Below are 20,441 nucleotides of genomic sequence, written 5' to 3' on the forward strand. Positions count from 1 at the left end.
TACAAAACAAAACAACTCAGTGAAGAAGAGGGAGTTGTCCCTCATCCCTACACAGGAAGATGGAGGAGAAGAGAACACTGATAAGTACTGAGGTAAAAGAAGATATCCCACTCCAGCTCTGGCTTCATTCACCAAGACATGAAGGAAGCTCTTCCCCCTCACCTCCAAAGCTGCCCAAACCACAGTGCAGTGGCACAACCTCTGCCTCTCCATAAAAGTGCTCCCATTTGACACCCATGGCTAATTTAGGCCGTTTACTAAAGACTCATTATTTACCTGTGTGTTGATGATGATTAAACCCTAATCCTGGGTGACGTGTCATGTTATTGTCTAATAAAGCTTGGTTTAAGGTTTCAAGCTGTGTTTGTGTCTTTGAAACATCTCGCCAGATCTCAGCTGAAGAAAGCAAAGTCAGTATGGACAGAAGGACACAGAAATCCAGCCAGAAGAGATGGAGCTGGAGAGCTTCCCTCTGCTCCAGATCCTTGGGATCTACATCTTCTCCCAACAACACTGAATACAGGAGGAGCTCATGTGCAGACAGGTCAAGAGGTGCAGGTGCTCACAGGACAGGGGCAGGATGGAATTTGGAGGCACAGCTGGGACCAGGGGACAGAGGGAAGGGTCAGGGAGCCTGTCACAAGCAACTTATGGTGACTTGCAAGGGAACTCAAAGTCACCAGGCAAGCTGGGGTGAGGGTGAGACTGATACAACACTGGCACCATGGCAGGCAGGCAGGACACAGCAATAGCACACAGGGGTTTCTTGCTGTGAAATGGAACAGAAGGAGTCATGACAGGGACACAAACTCAGGTTCAAGCTCTGGTGTCACTGCTGGAGTTGGTGACCTCAAATAATCAAACAAGAGAAACGGTTAAACCCAGTGAAGCCCAGCATGGTCCCCAGAGCTGGAACATGACCTCAAATAGTCCCATGTTAATTAGTTGACCTCAAGTAACCCAAATGACCTATAGTAACCCCAAATATTAACTGGTTGACCTCAAGTAACCCCACAATGACCTCAAGTAACCCCAAATACGAACTGGTTGACCTCAAATAATGACCTCAGGTAACCTCAAAGTGCTCTGCACAGACCAAGTTTGACCTCTAGTAACCCCAATGACATAGAGTAACCCCAAATATAACTTGGTTGACCGCTAGTAACCCCAATGACATAGAGTAACCCCAAATATTAACTGGTTGACCTCAAATAACCTTAAAGTGCCTACCCAGAAGAAGTTTGACCTCTAGTAATCCAAATGATCTACAGTAAACCCAAATGATCTACAGTAATCCCAAACGTCAATTAATCAAGCTGAAGTAACCCAATGACCCAAAGGAACCATAAAGTACTCTAGAGCAAGTGAGTTTGTCCCAGATTAACCCAAATGCTAATTAGTTGACCAAATAACCCTAATTAACCCCAAGAGTTAGCCCTTTCCAGCTCTCTTGGAGCCCCTTTAGGCACTAGAAGGGACTCTAGTCTCCCCAGAGCCTTCTCTCCTCCAGATGAACAGTCCCAGCTCTCGCAGCCTGGCTCCAGAGCAGAGCTGCCATTTCCTGAGGGGTGTTTGCTGCAGAAGATGCTGATGGTAGGGATGGCTCAGCCCAGAGTCACGAGGCCCCAAGTACCAGCACAGCCAGCCCCCAGCACCAGCCACATGATGGACATCTGCCCCGATCCCACCCAGGACATCCACACAGCATAATCCACTCAATTAACAGGAAAAAATAATTTTATTGTTGACCAGAGAGAAGGAAGCCTTTGTAATTCCCCACCCAACAGTGCTCTGTCCTCTCTTCTGCTTCCAGGTGGGTTGGCTGTGACACCATGGCACAGCAGTGTGTGACCACCAGTTCCTGAAGCAAAATAAAGCTGAGGATTGCAGTTCCCCAGACTCTTTGGCAACAACTTTGAAGCTTACATATCTCAGACTTTTTGTGGTGTGTTAATAATGGCAGGTGGCAACTTGAAGAATGATGAAATGAGGTGTGAACTGCTCTCTTGACCCAAAAAGCAGTGCTGGTGGCAGATACAAAAGAGCATTTGGACAGATTCACCTGCCCTTCAAAGTTCCTGTAATACACAAAAATAGATGTGGGGTAATTACTTTTTCTTCTGTACAAAAGACGTGGCTCAGATTTATACTCTCTGAATACAGCACTGTCTCCTTCTCTCCTTACTAATTTCCACTCCCAATATCACCTAGGTTTGTCAGATTACTGGTTTGTGTGCACAAATAAACACAGAAAATCACTGCAATCACAAACACTCCACAGCAATAGGTAAACAAGGCAAAGATGCTATTTCTTACTCTTTTTTTTTTTTTTTTGCATATGTTTTGCATTGATTGTCTTTTTGCAAGATTCAAATATTTGTAGTGAGGCTCTGGCACAGGTGCCCAGAGAAGCTGTGGCTGACCCCGGATCCCTGGAAGTGTCCAAGGCCAGGTTGGATGGGGTTTGGAACAAGCTGGGACACGGGAAGGCGCCCCCTCCCACAGCAGGGGGTGGAACTGGATGAACTTTAAGGTCCCTTCCAGCCCAAATCATTCTGTGATTCTACGACTTGTTTTAAGTGTTTTAAGTCAAGCAGTCTTTAAATATTGAATCAGAGCTCTTATTCTTAAAGACATAATTGCTTTCCCTTGCTTTTATGTATTTAGTCTGAAGCTGCTGATTCTTAAGAGAGTGCACAATAAAGCATGAAAAGATTTTATCTCTCCATAGAATAATTGGTTTAAATCACATCTAACACTTGGTATTTTAGCTTATATTCAGTTAACTCACCCAATCATCAATCACTGAGATTACATACTAGAAATGAGACCCTGAACATTGGAAAAATGCAGATGGCATCTTTTATAAAACATCTACATATCTCTTTATTCCAATAACTCTTCAATGGAAGGGTCCCATTTTCAAATAAAAGGTCCCAGAGCTCCCAGTTGGGTGACTAAGAGACACACGGAACTTGAAAGAGATGTAAAGATCCAGGTCTGGGTGATGTTTCCCCCTATCTCCATATATAAATAGCAAGTACAAAATGCAATGTGCTCATGAAAAAGTAAGCTCAGACATGACATTTTTAAATAAAAGAATTAGCAGATTTCCAACCATTCTGCTCCCCTCCCCTTGGCAAATGCTGGTAGAGACTGTCCAAGAAACACCACACACATACACAAATAGAAGCTCTCCACAGACCCCATCTTTTCCACTCTCCCTTGTGTTTCCAAGAAGCTGCAGTTTTGACTGACAAGCTGTTGAATTTCACAACATGTTCGCAAAATGGAAAAAAGCGCAATCCTTGAGGAGGAATGGAATCCCACCTGCTTAAATTCCTTTTTGAGCTCACTCCATGGCCTGCTCCTCTCTGCTCCAGAGTGTTTCACTCAATATGCACTTGAAAGATGGGGGGGGAAATAGAATGTGAATGTTTGCTTTTTTCTCCATTAAAAGTTATGAAAATAAAATAGCTTTAGGTATCCTAAGTGTTCACACAGCAATATCCAAAGGATGTGCCAATATCCTTTCAAAGACAAATTTAAGCTTCAGTGTTGGTGCAGGTAAATACCACATGAAAACAAATGGAACATTTTAAATTTTTACTTTTCCTTCCTAAGGCTTTTTCTTGCTGTCTCACTAGTAAATATTTTCCTAATCTTCCTGATATAAAACAAAGATTAGAGGAATATTAGTATTCCTCTAATGAACAGACCATTATTGACAGGAGTCATTACAAGGCAGGGAGAGTTTGTTGAACTCGGCCACAGGATTGGGCTCCTACCTCTCTCTTTTTATGGATGATTTTTAATGTCCCTGTTTTGCCATCTATGGAATCACCTCTAATGTACTTCACTTCAGCCTGCTGGATGTGTTTGGGTGATTAATTCATTGAAACAAGGTGAAATTTTGTTTTATCTGCATGTTGGCATCAATTAATAACCGTTGTGAGAGGATTGCTGTGTTGTCACAGGAGGACTGTGTAAGGAGCAACACTAACTACTGAGAGAAGGAAAAATGCCTGAAAACACATGCTGTCAAATAAAAGATGACCATGAGATCACTTAGAACAAAACCAAAAATCCCTAATCCAGTCCTCTTGTGAGTAGAGGGAGTTAGCTGCACTGCAACTTTTTCTTTAGTCTGGTTTCAAGCCATGGAAAAAGAGACTTAGGTGATGATACTGTGTCTCACATCAGAGAAAGATCAAGTGTAAGAGTGCCAGCAGGACAGGGAAACAGAAAAAAATGGATGTTGGCAAAACTGGATTGAAAACTTAACGTACTTATTTATGTACTAAATATCATAAATACAATATTTACTATACAGACTCATAGAATCATCAAGGTTGGAAGAGACCTTTAAGAGCATCAAATCCAATCAACACTTCAGCACTGCCACTGTAACTCCTAAATCCCTAAACCTTACATATATAAAATACCTCATATACCTTGTAAATTATATGCTGTACTACATAAAAACTAATAATGTATACTAGACATTCTATAATTTATATACTGAGTATAATATATTATATATACCAAAGAGCATTATGCTTATATATAATATGTCCACGAGACACTATTATTAAATATATGACTAATACTTGTTTTCATATCTATGTAATATATTTGTATTGTTGATATATTATTAGTATTAATCTATACTACATTTTATTTTAATTTTATTACATTATACATAGTCTATTATACTGTACTGCATTATACTGGATATTGGGAAAAAATTTCTTCACCAAAAAGGTAAAACACAAGAGAATAGGCCAGAACAGTGGAGAGGGAACAGAACCCAGAGCTTTGACCCAAAGAGAAGAAATCAGGCGGAGGAGAACTGGTTTGAATAGAAAGGCCTGGACCAGCCCCTACCCAAACAGCACAGACTGGCACTCAGCAGACCCAAGCACAACCCTACAGAACACAACAGATCAGAGTGGAGCAGAAAACACCTGGATGGGCCAGCCAGCCCCACAACTAAAGCCAAAGGTGTGCCCTTCCCACCACCCCAAATCACCACACACCATCCAGGACCCCACCACAGTGCAAAGCTTTGCTCCCACTGTCGACCCCAATGCTGCCAAAGTCTAAGCTAGTGCGGAAACTCTTCTCCCTCTCAAAGTCTTCTTGAACCTGCTACCTGACTTCCATCCTCTCTCCCTCCTGCTGGGGCCTGCTCGGGGGAGGCAGGCTCCTGCTGTCCACCCTTGGATTGTGACAGCCCTCTAAACTTGTCACAATTCCAAAGGGACATGCCACAGGTACACACCACCTTCCTCAATGACAGCTGTCCTTGATGACACCATTCCTCAAACACCTCCCTGCGCTGGTCACCTGAAACACCCAGGCTGATGTCACCCATCCTGCTATTCCCAGTACAATGTGATCACTGCTGGCAGTCCTGCCAGCAGCAAACAAGGGGAAGCCCCCACACCATGCACCCGGAGCGCGTTCTCACCTGTCCCAGGCTCCCTCCTCACCCCTGTGCTCCAGCAACACCAGGGCTCAGCCGACTGCTGGCCAACTGTGCTGTGCACCCAGTGTACAGATCTCATCCTCTGAGCATCCTCTGCCAGGACCTCACTGCTCGTGGTTTGTTCTGTTTGGCACCTCAAAGGACCAGGAACACCAAATACAGCCGGCTCTGCTCTGCTGCTCCACCACTGGCTGTCTGCCAGCCTCCTCCTCTTCATCCTCCTCATCTCCATCGTGCTCTTCAAACTCCTCTTCATCCTCCTCCTCCTCTCCTCCTCTTCATCCTCCTCCTCCTCTCCAAATGCCTCCTCCTTCACTCTCCTCTTATTCCCCTTGTCATCTCACCTTACTGCAAAAACCGGCACCTACCATAGAGGATGATGCTGGCATTGGTGTTTCCCAGCTTGTTCATGGCCACACACGTGTAGTTGCCATAGTCCTTCTCCGAGACATTGAAGAAGGTCAGCGTGGACAGGCGGCCCTTGCTCTCAATCCGCACACCCTCCAGCCCGTTCGCTAACCTGAAGGGAAATGCGGATAGCGGTGCTGGGAGAACAGGGCTGGGGCTCCAGGATGGATCTTGCCCCTCCCTGAGCACCCCTTTGCTTCCCACCAGCCAACATCACTATACACCCACGTGTTCCCCCCACTGGATTTGCGCATCCCAGTCTTGAAGACAAACTCTCTATCCCGCTCTCCATCCCACAGCCCAGACTGACCCACGTGTACCACAGCCACCATCCCTGGGAAAAACAACTCTGGGATTTCCTCAGACCTTAGTTGAGCACCCATCAAAACAAGTCGATCCCAGCCTTTTCCCACATGGTGCTCTCAAGGTCTGTCATCCCCCTCTACCTCCTCACCTTGTCACCCCAAGGCAGTGTCTGTCCCCCCCATCCTCCACTACCTCTGCAGCCCCTCACCTGGTGTCCTCCTTGAACCACTGAAATTCTGCCACGGGGACGGCCGAAGCCTCGCACTGCAGGATGCCCTTCTGGCCCACCGAGGCACCCGTGTTCTTGGCATTGGAGATGTACGGCGGGTCTGTGGAGACATCGTGCTGTGTCACACTGGCCCACGTGCACCCACCCCCCACCATTCCCCTGTGCCCTGCCCTGCACTCACAGTTGACGGTAACTTTGACTTTCCGCACGTCCGGGACAGCCACATCATTGACAGCGCTGCATTCGTACTCCCCGGACTGCTCCCGTGTGATGCCTGTGATCTCCAGGTACTCGTCCTCACTCACAAAGGTCTGCCCTGGGGGATGCACTGAACGTGTGGCACCATCACTCATGGACACCAACACTAGGAACTTCCCTGTACCGCTGCCCTGACGCCCTCTGCCTGGGCATCTGGCATCCCCTTCACCCAGAAAGCATTTGACAAGTACCCTCAGCCCCATCCCATGCCATACCAAACTGTCAGCACCTCTGACTGTGAGTCACCTTAATGCCACCCTGACCGCCTCTATGGGGACAACCATGCATCCCATACAGACCAGGATGGCCCTTCCTCAGACCCAGGAAGTTCATCCACCAAGCAAGGGCTCACCTTTCCCAGAGAGGTGCCGCCATGTGACGGTGGGCTCCGGTCTCCCAAAGGCCAGGCACATGAGGGTCACGCTGCTGCCCTCGTTCACGGTGATGTCCGACGAGATGTTGACAATCTGGGGGGGCACTGCAAGAAATAAAGGCCACCGAAGACACCATCAACACACCAGCTTGCCAGGTGCAGCTGGGAGATCCCAGCCACGAGTCCTGTCGCATCGTGTGATGCTGGTGTCCACTCCATTGCCCTGTCCAGTCAGCAATGCCACATCTCCAAACCAGTAGCTTGGACTGGAGCCAAGCATGGATCTGAAGTGTGGAGGGGTCCACTCACTGTGCCAGCCCCCTCACTCCATGTCCAAGACCCCGATAACCAGCTCTCATTATGGCCTGCGACAAGGCCCATATTTTAGCATATTTATTAAAGCTGTTTAAATTACTGAGCGTCTGCTCCTTCAATACCGGCTGGGGTGATTTATATTACTCTATCCCCAGATACTCCATCTAATAAATAACTTGGCAATCTCTGTACCCATAAATATCCCTGGCCATGGCAAAAAGCAATTAAAGCTCGCTTGCTGATGCTGCTTCCTGACGCTCTGGGCTCTCGGACACAACCCCTAAAGGGCCTGCACCCCAGGGAGTAAATGAAGCCATATTTAACAACCCTCCCCAAATAAAACCCCATACCTACTATACCAGAAAGGATGTCCTTTGCCCCCTCCCCAAGAGCACAACATGCTGAGAGCCCAGGTCAAGTGGCATCAGATGCCCAACACTTGCACCCAGGGCTCTCCCGCAGCACTGGGAATCAAGGATAAACACCTGAAAACCACCATGGCCAACAGCAGCACTGCCTGCAAGGGAAAGTGGGGCTGTCTGGCTGTCCTCGCACCCCCAGGGAAGCTTTCCCCACGCTCCCAAGTAGGTTCTCCTCTCTCCTGGTGCAGGAGAGGCAGCACTGCAGGATGAGCCATGGCAAAGATGCGGCGCGGGCTCTGCAGCGCCCTATGGGTTCTGCAAAGCAGTAAATTTCCCAGAAACTTGACACATTAATATAGAAGTACAGTCTGTTATAGCAGAGGGAGATTGTCTGAGTCCTTCAGGGGAAAACAGCAATCCAAAAATGAAAAGTGTGTGCCGGCAACTGCTGGAAAACGTAGTTAACGCTCGGAGCAGAACCAGCCAACTCCGACAGTGCAGCCACAATGAGCTCCAGGAAGGCTGCAAATGGCCCTTCCTCACTCAGACAAGATGACACTAATCCATATTACCAGCATCCTTGCACCTCTTCCTTCCAGAAACAGCACTTCAAACTGGTACCAGGAACATCTGAAAACTACAAGAATATCCAGGACAAGGTTCCCACAACTGGGCATTTTTCATCTGCTCCTGAGCCTGCAAACCAGCCCCCCTCATGAGCAACTTTTGGTCTGAGGTGACATCACCATCGTTAGTGGATGCTGAGACCTTGGGATGCCACCCCTGCTCCAGATGGCAGCCTGTCTTTTCCTTCTGTGCTTTTGCCTGCAGATGCTGGACTAGAGCGATGCTGTGTGATGTACAGCATCAGCAAAATCACGGTTATTGTTCTATCCTTGCCCTCCCAGCCACCTCTAGTTCAAGGCTGAGATCTCTTTCCTGTCCCCCAAGTCCCAAACCACAAATACAAAATGAGATGCAGAAACTGGTGCTCTGGGCACAGATGTCAGCCTGTCCCCCTCCTGGGCACAGAAATACTTTCATTACTGTGGAAAAAAATACCACTACCCATAACCACTACAGTCCCAGTGCTCCCATTCAGAAAACCCCAAGCCACACAAACCCACACACATCAGCCTGAAAGCCCTTCCCTTAGCCAAGGATGCTGACACAGAGATGCCAGCAGGTCTCAGTGGGGAATGCATTTCCTGAGCATCCTGACACCAGGGAAGCACAGCCATGCTTCCACTGCCTGCCCTAATCCAATCAGGAATGCCCCTGTGAGCTGGAAGGGACATGCAGTGGAGGGACACCTTTAGACAGCACGGGGACCCCACTGGGCAGCTCGATAGCCGTGACTGCGATCGTTGCCTATGAGGTTACAGGACTCAGAGAAGGACATCGAAGGACCTTGATTACATTTTTATAGATCCCACTGACTGGGCTGTCAAGGATGGTGTTTCAAGGACACAGTGGTTTGCCATGGGAGGATTTAATCCTATGGGAGGAGCAGGTAGAAACTGGGGCCACTTAGGGATGCAGGCAGGGTGAGTTTGATGTCAAACATGACTGTGTGGACAAAACCAAACTGCAGGGACACCCTGTCAATACCATGAGATGGAGACGGTGAAGGTGTGGCTGCACTGACAAGCTCATCCAACTAAAGCTGCCTTGTGTCAAGGTGGTGACAACTTGGGATCAGTGGTGGGTGTAGAGTCCAAAGGCTCTCCCATGCCCCATAGAACCCTCTTGGTCCCCTCCCAGGTCAGCCCTGATGATGCCTAGCAGTCCTCCAGCATGATGGTGCTCCTAGTCCTTTACCTGCTGATGGCATCCTTTCCCTGAATTGCCTTTGGATCTTCACACTTCCCTCCCTCTGCCTGCCCTACACAGGTGCAGTGAGAAAAAAAGGGCAGAAGACCATCTCTACCCCTTTTATCCATAGACTTCCTTCCAGAAGTCTACAACTACCAGCAAATGGCATAAAGAATAAATCCTGAGGAAGAAACGAGCAGCACGGTCTCACCGGAGCGACGAGCAGCGCTCAGAGGATTTCGTCAGTCCTGCGTAATATTAATCACAGGGAAGTTAATGCATAAGGTTTGGTAAACTAAAAAATACATTTGCACTGTAATTTCTTGTTTGTTCACAAAGCCGGCGAAAGAAATTGAATGTGAAAGCGATGCCACTAAATTCAATAACAATAAGCCTGTGATTTATCTCCCTCCTTTGCCACTTGAGACCTGCACCGCCTGATGCACTGATCCACCCTCTCCATGGGGTGCGTGCCAGTGTCTGCCACTATCCGGGGGGACTGTGAGGTGCCATCCCTCCCCTCACCTCCCAGACTGGGCCCTGTGGGGTGGGCCATGGGATCACACTTTGTGTGATGTGTGATCACTGCCATGTCCTGTCACGCTCCATGAAATATTTGGGATTTCTGTGGGACTCCACCCAATACGTTCCATCCGGCCATCTGCTCCAGGTACCCATGATGGCTTTGCACTTGTTGTCCCATCTAGGGGCAAAAGCAACGGGAAAGCTCAGACGTGGGGAGCCACTACCAGACACCCAAGTGTGAGAAGGGATGGTCACTGCCAGCAGGGACGCTTCTTCCCTGCTAAACCGTGCGGGAAAAAACAGCACCTCGGGAATTGCTGCGTGATCAGTGACTGCACATGACGCTGACGCACACGACCGTGTGCAGGCTGACTCATCTCCCGGCCGCTCCGGAGCGCTGATCCCTACCGGAGCCACTCGCCGCCGTGGCCCTGGATTATTTTTAGCTGCCAGATCATTACTGCTGCATGCCTCCAAGCAAAGAGCCTGCATGAGCACAGTGGCTGACACATGCAACTGATGTCCCTCCTCCACATCATTAGCTCCTAATCCATTAAAAGAGATCTCTTCCTACACTGCTGCTAAGGGGAGATGACAGACGGATAACTATGGGCTCCTCAAACCACCAGGGAACAGCCACTTGTCCACCTCTACTTGGGGGACAGGTCCTCATAGGGACAGCAGAGAGGGTCATCTCATCTTCAGAGCTCTGAAGCCTCCATGGACACTGTCACACCTACAGCACACTGTGCTTCTGCCCTGGCACCTCACTTTCCATCCCCTCTCACACACCTCCTATTTTGGAGAGATGCAGTGTTCATGCAGCTCCCTCACCTCTCCAGCTGCAGTGTCCAGCTGTGCCCTGTGACAGGTGATGCTGTCATCAGCAGGGAGAGGGACTGTCACCCTAGCAGGGGTTGGATGCCTGCAGGAGATGACACTGCCTCCCTTCCCAGCACTCCAGCTGCCTATAGCCCCAGGCACCTCCAGCTCTGCACAAGCCTCCCTGGCACAGGCAGGATGGGGCTGTCAGAGGTGTCACTGTGCAAGGTCTCATTAGCGTACGGAAAGTCAGCACAAAGGAGGCAAAAATGCTGAAAGCTCACATTTTGCCTGTGCTTTCCATCTCCTTCACTGATGAGAAGCACAGTAGGGTGGCACAGGGGCCTCCTCCAGTCCCTGTGTGTCTGCTGAAGGCACCAGCAATACGAGACCTTCCCCAGAACAGCACCTGTTTGGGGCTGAGGCCCTTAAATGAGGCACCTGAGAGCCAGCTCCTGGCTGGCAGACAGAAATTGATGCTTTCCCTCTCTCCAGCTTATTGTTTTTGGGGTGCAGGAGATACCTGCAAGGACACGCAGAATAAACCTGTGCAAATGCACCTCAATGTTCCCACAGGGGAAGTGATTTGGGCAAGGAGGTGACATCGAGAGTTTTAACAACATGTTGCTTCTTGGCAGTGATGATGATCACCTCTGATCGAACTGTTCTGGTGACAGCCCAGTCTGAGAGGTTCATCTGACCTGATTTTATCGAGATAATGGATTAAGCACTTCTAAAAGCTACAGATTGGTGAACAAAATGATTTTTGTTGTTCAAATTTCCCTGCTAAGCGAGCTGTATGTCATGGCCTCACTTTTTCTACAGGCACTCCATTTCAGTAATATCTTCCTTTTCCCTTTGCTTGACGTCTTCAACACCCACTTTTCACAGCCTTCCTCGAGTAAAACACTCTCTGTGGGATCCTTTTACAGGAAGGAACATAACAAAAAATGAAATACAGGCACCAAGCACCCTTTGCCAGGTGGAGTCGCCCGACTGCTCACAGTGCATCCTTTTTCTCCAAGTTTTCATGTTGAGACAGGAAAAGCAATAAAACTGAAACTCACAGTGTTATACCTACTGTGTAACCACCTGTCAGTAAATTTATGAACAATTAGGAAGTAAGAGTGCTTCCCAGGGAGCTATTTGTGCGCGAGCTAAAACGTTCTTTCTGCTCGGAAATATAATGGGGTAACAACTTCACCAGTTCCCCCTCCTCTTCCCCAGTTTTGTTTTTTTGCAGTAATTAATCATCTGTTGCTGCTGGTCCCTGTGGTACATCCCGAAGGCTCCTTTTTACCAGGTTCAGGCAGCTTTAGACTGGGAGCCCAGGGATGAACCCCACCCTGTCCCTTTCCCATTCTCCCATCTGGGTTTTGGGTTAGCACGTCATAGCAGGCACTTAAGGGACAGGGCTGTTCCCACCTGGGCGGTGTGTGTTGTTTCTGCCTGCCATTCTGACTCTTCTCCTTCCAGACCTTTCCCCTCTCCCTGTCCTCACTCCTTCATTACTCTTTCTTTTCTCCCCTTTGTTGCCTCCTGCCCTTTTGATGCTCCAGTGCTTTTCTGTGTGTGCACATTTCCTTTTCTCTTTCCTTTGTTCTAGGTCTCTGGGCTTTTCTTCACAACCTTTGTTTTTTGGATTCCTCCCCCCCCCAGTTGCTTCATTCTTCAAGCTTCGCTATTCCTTCCAGATTTTCTCTAGGCTGCTTTGTCTTTGAATTCACTGCCACACTGCTCCTGCATCACCTTCATTTGGCCATTTGCAGTTTCTTGCCTATCCTCTGCTTCTTCAGGGGGAAAGGAAGGCTGAGACAGGGGTCTGGCTGCAACTTTCCATCCAACCTTTTCCCTTCGGAGAAAAATATCTCAGTGGGGGTGGCTTGTTGGTGGGGGGGTTGCCCTTTGAGAGCCTTAAGGAGACAGTTGTTACCACAAGGGAAAAATAAAAGACTCACTTTGGTTTTGAAACACTCATGGAGAAGCTACATCTGCACTGGTGCTGCTTTGAGAGGCAGCAAGTGAGGCACAGGACCAGCATCCTTAGGTGCATTTGGATAACACACCACACAACCACACCCTGCAAACAAAGGCCATGGCCCTTCAAAACCTGTCCTGGTTCCCAGGGCAAGGAAAGCAGCAAACACCAAGATGGGAAATAAATTGTGCCAACCAGAAACAAGAGAAACAATGCCAACATTCGAAAAGCTTCAGTATGGCAAGTAGGATTAAGGCATTACAGGAAAGGGTTCTCTAAATGAACCAGAAACAGAGGATATCTGAGAAATACCAATGACCACTGTTAGGTAGGGATGGCCAGTACCAACGTTCACCACCAAAATTGCCACCAGAAGGGATCCCAAGCTCACAAAACACTGAACCTGAGCTCCACGTTTTGGACTGAAGTACACCCTGAAGCATGAAGGTCATTAAGGCAGGGCTGTGTCCTGCCTATGGAACACCACACTCCTCCCACCAAAAACCATCCTGCAGCAGCATAATGCCATCAAGGCCTCCTGGCTCCTCTTTGCAAGTCTGTGCCTCTCAGGAGCTCTCCCTCTCCCCCTTTTTGAGAGGTGGCCTTCACATGCTCACCCCAGAGGCAGGAGGGCTCATCAAGGTCCACTCCACTTCAGCTCCACTCCAGCCTTTATGACAAGAGGGGGACAGGGTGGCTCATCTTCTACTTATATGAGCTTAAATACCTGTTCTCTCTGCATCCCAAACTCTCCCCAAACACACCAGTGTGCCATAAGCACCACGTACGTCTCTGAAAGCATCCATCCCTTCATCACGAGGCAGCTCCTGACAAAAAGAGGAAAAGGGAGACAAAAAAAACGCTCTGGCTTCCTGCCACGTACGCTCTTATAAAGCCTGTTAACGGCTGTTGCAATGAACCAATGCAAGAGACATATTAATAGTGCTACTAAGAGACACATTTATTGTTGACGGCAATTCCCTGGCAGATTTATCGCTGGGTTGCTGGGAGGGAAGGCCGGGCCCCTCAGTAGCACAATTAAAACCCAATTCAACGTGGGCACAAAGAATCAATACTCTCTCTGGCCAACTTATAGTTTTGCAAAATACAAATAGAAATTAATTGACCTGAATGTAGTTGCTAACTGTTTATTACTGCTTGTTTGCCATCCTGCTGGCACAGTGAGGGCAACAAACAGAGGACAGACCTAAACCTCAAATTTGAGGCCAGAAACAGGGCTTTGCTCCCACTCCTGTGAAGTGTGTGCTCTGCCTGCAGTAACAGCCAGGACCAAATCCATTTTTGGAAAATCAGTCCTTTCCTCTCGGTGCTGAGCAAAGGACGGTGTCTTGTTCACCCGCAGAGAAAGCACAATTTAGCCACCAAGGAACTGCAGTGGAGCTGTATGATAGAATGGCTTAGGTTAGAAGTGACCTTAAAGATCATCTCGTTCCACCCCCCTGCCATGTGCAGGGACACCTTCCACTAGACCAGGTTACTCCAAACCCTGTCCAATCTGACCTTGGACACTTCCAGGGATGGGGCAGTCACAGCTTCTCTGGGAAATCTGTGCCAGGGCCTCACCAGCCTCACAGGAAGGAATTTCTTCTTTACATCAAACCTAAATTTCCTCTTTTGGTTTGAGCCCATTATTCCTTTTCACTACAATTCCTGATGAAGTGTCCCTCTCGCCTTCCTTGTAGGTTCCTTCAGATACTGGATGGCTGCTACGGCATCTCCACACAAACTTCCTCAGGCTGAACTGGGAACAGCACAGGAGGATTTGCTTCTCTCATCACCACCATCAAAGGCACCTACAGATGGATTTTCTCAGCTGGGCAAACATTGTGCTTAACATGGTTAAGCACAACGTGGAGCTTAACATATTGAAAGGGAAGTACAGACACTGCTCAGCATGGACCACTTGACCTGTGCCTGCACCCCCAGTTCCTCTCACACTTCCCTCCAGCAGTGCAGAAGTGACACTGCTGAGAACCACAGTCTTCGCTCCAGAGGGAACAATTCAACAGGACTTGCTCACACCAGGAAAATAAACTTTCGCCAGCACAGTTAGGAATGCCTTACCACCAGACCATCACTCTGGACACAAACTCTCTCTCACCTTCATCTGCCCATGCGTGATGCAGGCAAGTACCCCTGAAAAAGGGGTGAGGGCAGTGGGTGCTGAGCATCTCCACCAGTTCACCTGATTTCATTAGGTGCAAAGCACTCAAATACTTCACCGGTGTTGACTGGATGGATTAGCACGGTTAGAGAGCAGACAGGATAAACAGATTAAACCTCACAGATGGACAGCTCGCACACAACTCAAAAAGGAGAAGAACAGCTCTGAACAAGAGAATAGAGGGATGCTTCCAGTAGATCTCTGCTCCCCTCCTCCCAAGGTGAGCACTCCCCTTCATCACCACAGCCTGGTGCACACAGTTCGGGACTTCCCAACACACTCCCACAACCACCAGGCAGGAAAACCTGTAGGACAGGTGACCACAATCAACATCTGCCTCTAGCCAATGAGAAGGGTACAGGAATACATACATAACTCTGTTGGGGGCTTCTCAGAGACATGTTGAGGTTGAGCAAATTTTCAAATTTGCTCATTGCAAAATCAATACCCATCAGCTGTTTGAAATTAAAGGAAAGATTAGGTCCTGGTTTTATACACGCTTTATTGTATTCCGAGAGCTTTCTACTCAGCCAAATAAATCTTCTTTAAGAGGATTAGGAAACTTTCATTATCTTTATCTAACCTGAACTAACACTAACTCTGAAAAATTAATCTAGAGACCGGACAAAAGCCAGTAGCTGGTGCAAAGCCGCAAGAATCCAGAGGCAGCATCCATCAGAGTGTCAGTGGCCCCTCTGATCTGCCTGCACCTGAGCCCCCCATCAGAACAGCCTCAGGACACTGCTTTGCAGCCCAACAGCATCTGTTACATTAATACATTTGCCTATGAAGCCCTGTGCCAAGAGCCCTTTGTGGCCCCACAGTGACTTTGACCTTTCTCCCAAGCCCATGGAGCCCTGCGCAGCTGGGATCTGCTCCTCCTCTGTGCCTGGCAGCACATTGCTTTTGGCTCTCCTGAAGCATTCTTGAATGTGTGTTTGAGCACCTTACTAACAAATCCCTGATGGAGCAACAGGGTTCCAAGCAGTGGAGACTGTCAAATTCACAGCAGGGGACAGGCAAAGGGGGAATAAGAAGAGCTCAGCAGCCCCATTTCCAGTTCTCAAGTGTCCTCTGCCCCATGTGACAACTGTACAACACAGCAAGGGAGAGACGATGCATGCTCATGTCTTCCCTGGCATGGTGGGCGCTTGTCCACACCACTGTTCCCATGCCATGCAGTCTCTTGAAACAATTAATGCTGGCTCCATCTCCACTACCAAGAGGGCCTCCAAACCCTTCCCAAGACCAGGCAGCCTTCTAGATCAAACCATCCAGCAACAGCATGAGGCATGTTCAGACCTACCTTGCACGATGAGGTGGACGCGTGAAGTCTTGGGGTGATTGTCTGTCTGCACAGAGCAGGTGTAGGGCCCCTCATCATATATGTCCACGTTGTGTATCTTGATGCTGTACTGGGTCTTGGTGTTGGACAGGATGACCACGCGGTTGTCTATAGACCACTTGTCATTGCCGGCATACAGGATGGTGCTGCGGTTCAGCCACGCTACCCGCGTGACCCGGTCATCCACAGTACACCTGGAGAGGACACACAGAGGGTCACACACCTGCGATGGGACTCACACAGAGCATCCCGGGTCCCTAAAAGGGATGGGAGCAGGATGGGAGTGTGGCTCCCCAGCTCTGCCAGCATGGAGATGCTGCATGCCGTGATTGTGTTCCCCGTTTCCACATCCTCCACCATGTGAGATTTCACATGATTTCACATAAACAGTGGGTTTGTCAGAAATAAAACCTCCCTTTTTCTTTTACACACAACTAGGGAACCACAGAAAAAATTCCCATTGTTTGACCTCTGCAAGCCAGGAAAACCATCTCTATCCCCCTTCTGTCCCACCTCCACAGCCCCCCTTGCCTTTGCTGTGCACTGAGAATTCCAGATGAAGCTGTAAAATGTGCTGACAGTTCAGCTTGTCGGCATGGCCCTCGAGCCATCCCTGGGGTGATAAACACCTGACTGCTGGGGACAGGGGCCACAGCACATGCACACGGATAGGGGAAGAAGAGAAACAGCCGGAGACAGCCAAGCCAGCACACAGGGAAGGGAAGGGAACATTTGGATAAGCAGCTGTAAATCCTACAAGTGCCTTGAAAACACAACGCGGTCGTTTCCATTATTTATTTCCTGCCTGGCTCCCACCCTCCCCGCTCTGAGACATGCAGGAGCTCAGCAGCTCCAGTCCACGGCGCTGAGTTACACTTGGCAAAGAATGGGATGGGGGGGAAGGGAATTAAAATGTTCCTGGAAAACATGGCTTTTTCGTGTTCTTTGATAGATTCTTCTCCATTTACTTCTGGCCATCTCTGCTGCTATGGTATCTGCAGCAAAAACTCAGAGCATTTGATTAAATTAAGAGCCCAGCATCTCTTGGGACCTTCACCTTGGCCACCTGAAGACCAGGCTAGGGAAGCTTTCTCTTGGTGTGAAAAAAAAAAAAAACGGAAAATCAAGCTACACGTGAGCTAGTGCCAGCAGTGGCAGACCTGCTGCAGCTTTGTGTAGCCAAGATCATAGGAAAAGGTACCTAGAGTCAATCAAGAAACTCGTGCAAGTCCCTCTCCACATGCCTGTAAATTCAGAGAGGGGCTGGGAGGCTGCTCCCGTCCTCGTCCCCACTGCAGTGCCTCTCCTGCCCAGGCTCCAGGGGTGTTATATGCCTCCCTTGCTGAGATTGCACAGCGTCACCTCGATCAAGATTATTAATCGGGCGCAGGGAAGGGGCGATACTTGGCATGTTTGAGGGTCCCCCCGGGTGCTTGGTTCAGAGGAATGAGCCATATATTCTGCTGCAAACAAGTAATTTTCCCCTTGCAGGAGCTGTACGTCTCTGCCAGCCACATCACGTAGGGATGCTGGGAAAGACGGATGGCCCTCCATGCCTTCCACAGCACCGCCGACACGAGGGGAGCCTGCCTGGTGTCAGACATGCCCCAGCACCAGTTTGGCTCTGCTGGACCAAGGCAGCCTGGTGCCAGCAGACGGCACTGTCCTTGTCGGGAAGCCGAGCCCTCTCTTCCTTCAAATTAACTGGGGGAGTGCTAAGCACAGCCGAGTTAAGTTCGGCCCTGGGGGATTCCAGTCTAGTGGACTATTACTGCTGTCTCACTTCATTATAATGAATAATAAAGAGATACTTACACACGGCTTCTGTAAATTATTCATTGCGTGCACTGAAAAATCAGGGCAGCAATATGTAAAACAGACAACTTGCATGTCTGCGCTCATATAAATATCCAGACTACAGCCCTGCGAGGTACTCTCGGGTCCCCTCATTAGGGGTGAAGCACAAGGACGTGGGTTTGAAGTGACAGGGATGAGATGCTCGTGCTGGAGCTTAGTTTGACTGTTGCTGCCCAGCTTTGGCTGGCACATATAGGATGTGCTTCCTGAGACCTGGGGCCAACCCAGGACACCTGAGAACTGGGTTGTGATTCATTCTGCATTTACAGCTCACATTTACATCTCAGAGCTACTGTACAAGCACCCAGGGATGCCCCAGGTGGATACTCTCACAAGAGGGAGGGCAAGGACAGCATCACCCTCCCTTGTCTGTGGTGCTGGTGACTGGTACTGCCCTCAGAATCCCTTGGAACAAGCAGGCAGCAGCAACTTGGAGACCTCTGTAACAAACCCATGCCAAGAGCAAGGAGGCAAAGCCTCCACCTTCCCATCCCTCCAGCCCATTCTTCAGTCACTGCCACTCAATATCTAATTTAGGACCAAGTCTCTTTGGCTTTGTGCAGCATCATGCTCCTATCCACAGGAGTCCAGACTATCCCCTGCAGCTACAGACCACCAAACAAACCACCCTCCTTCAGAAAACCAGCCCTCCTGCACCACCTGAGAATGTGTCAGAACCACCAACAGCAGAAAAGCCCCAACCATCAGCTGGCACAGAGCACGTGGCATTCCTGGAGGCACCTTCTCAGCTGACCTCACCTTCCCACCACCCGTTTTTGTGCCCTGGCAATTGGCACTACAGAGAGAATACCTACGAATACAGTGGCACCAGAAGCACCTCATCAGCTTCTTTACCTGTCTGGGAAAGTGATCTCCATTAGCTGCTAAGCTGACGGCACTCACTTGTCTGCTGAGCCGTCTTTGCTCCCCATTTCCAATTGACCAGGATTATGATAATGTCTCCAGTAAGCAAACAGGTAAAGAGACTTCTGCAAAGTGTTTAGATAAAGCAGACAAGCTCTGACAAAGCTGGATAATAAAGCAGGCCAGGAGGTTTTCCCTTGAAGGGATCTAATTAAAACCAAAGACAAACCCCCATTAACAGTTTCCTGAAGGCACAGTATCCATCTCCAGAAACTGCCTTACGAGTCCAGAAGGGACAAAAGACAATAAAGCGCCTGTCACATGGGAGGGAAATAAACTTATCCTGGCTCTACAGTTCACCTGGAGAAACCCCATCAGCAAGGCAGGGGGAATATCTCGGGAATGATATCATCAGCCCCCAGCATATGCTGCATCTCAGCTCCCCCACACATCCCTTCTTTGTGTATGTGACCCACCCCATCCGTTCTTCTATCTCTGCATCCCACTTACACCCTCCTTGCCTTTTAGCAGAGACTTTTCACCATCTGTAACCCTTCAGCTGCCTCCAATTACTGCTGAGTGGCTGGGGAGCTTTGGATGCTGGGCTTTGCTGGAGCTCCGGCCCCCACAGCATTCACAATGATACATGTGGGCTCTCGAAGACTTAATCTCCTGAGACCCATAGTGATCCCGTCACTTTGCAGGAGGACAAGGGCTGCTGTAGGGATCCCACTGCTCCACCAAAGAAGAGGCCAATGAACCTGAACGTGGCAGTGTGAGAAGATGCATGAGAGTGGGAGCTGGGGGCACTGGCGCTGTGCTGCTTCCCCTCTAATTGCCCCCATCCCTCATTCTTAAATGCTAATTTTGAAGTTTGCCGTGGAATTTTTTCACTTACTGTCAACAATACAGATAGCTCCACTGACATGCTCTTTGTGTTTGGTGGCACACAGTGCCTGTCTCTCCCTCCTCCTGCACCTATTAGGAGAGACCCCACATGGCTCCCACAGCAGGCTCCTTCCCAGCCCCATCAATGACACTGACAGTGCCTCTCCTACATGTGAGTTGAACCATGACACCCTCCACCTTCATCTCCTGCCTTCTGTGGCCACATCACAGACCTTTCCTGCACTGCTGACTCGGCTGAACATGAGGGAGAAGCCTGGGGCTGCCCTCAACACCCCTACTATGGCGAGGGAAATACTGTGTCCAGGGTCAGCACAAGTCTGGCAGTAATTTGGATGGATGAACAGCACAGAGTTGGAAGCATACAGGAAGTCTTGCAAAACCTTCTCCATGGGTGCAAAA

At 49.1% G+C, this 20,441-nt stretch overlaps 1 protein-coding gene across 2 annotated transcripts in view; it reads right to left on the bottom strand.

The window, feature by feature from the left end:
• The window catches only part of LOC134053541 (opioid-binding protein/cell adhesion molecule homolog), a 289,210-nt gene that overhangs the window by 3,835 nt on the left and 264,934 nt on the right, over nucleotides 1-20,441 (bottom strand). For both annotated transcript variants that reach the window (XM_062508569.1, XM_062508568.1), the window contains 5 exons: nucleotides 16,374-16,606; nucleotides 7,045-7,170; nucleotides 6,616-6,750; nucleotides 6,414-6,534; nucleotides 5,860-6,011 (listed from right to left, as the gene is read on the bottom strand). In XM_062508569.1, the coding sequence (XP_062364553.1) occupies nucleotides 5,860-6,011; nucleotides 6,414-6,534; nucleotides 6,616-6,750; nucleotides 7,045-7,170; nucleotides 16,374-16,606 (767 nt within the window). The remainder of the gene's footprint in view (nucleotides 1-5,859; nucleotides 6,012-6,413; nucleotides 6,535-6,615; nucleotides 6,751-7,044; nucleotides 7,171-16,373; nucleotides 16,607-20,441) is intronic.

This window comes from Cinclus cinclus, chromosome 25, assembly GCF_963662255.1.
Source record: "Cinclus cinclus chromosome 25, bCinCin1.1, whole genome shotgun sequence".
NCBI lineage: Eukaryota > Metazoa > Chordata > Aves > Passeriformes > Cinclidae > Cinclus > Cinclus cinclus.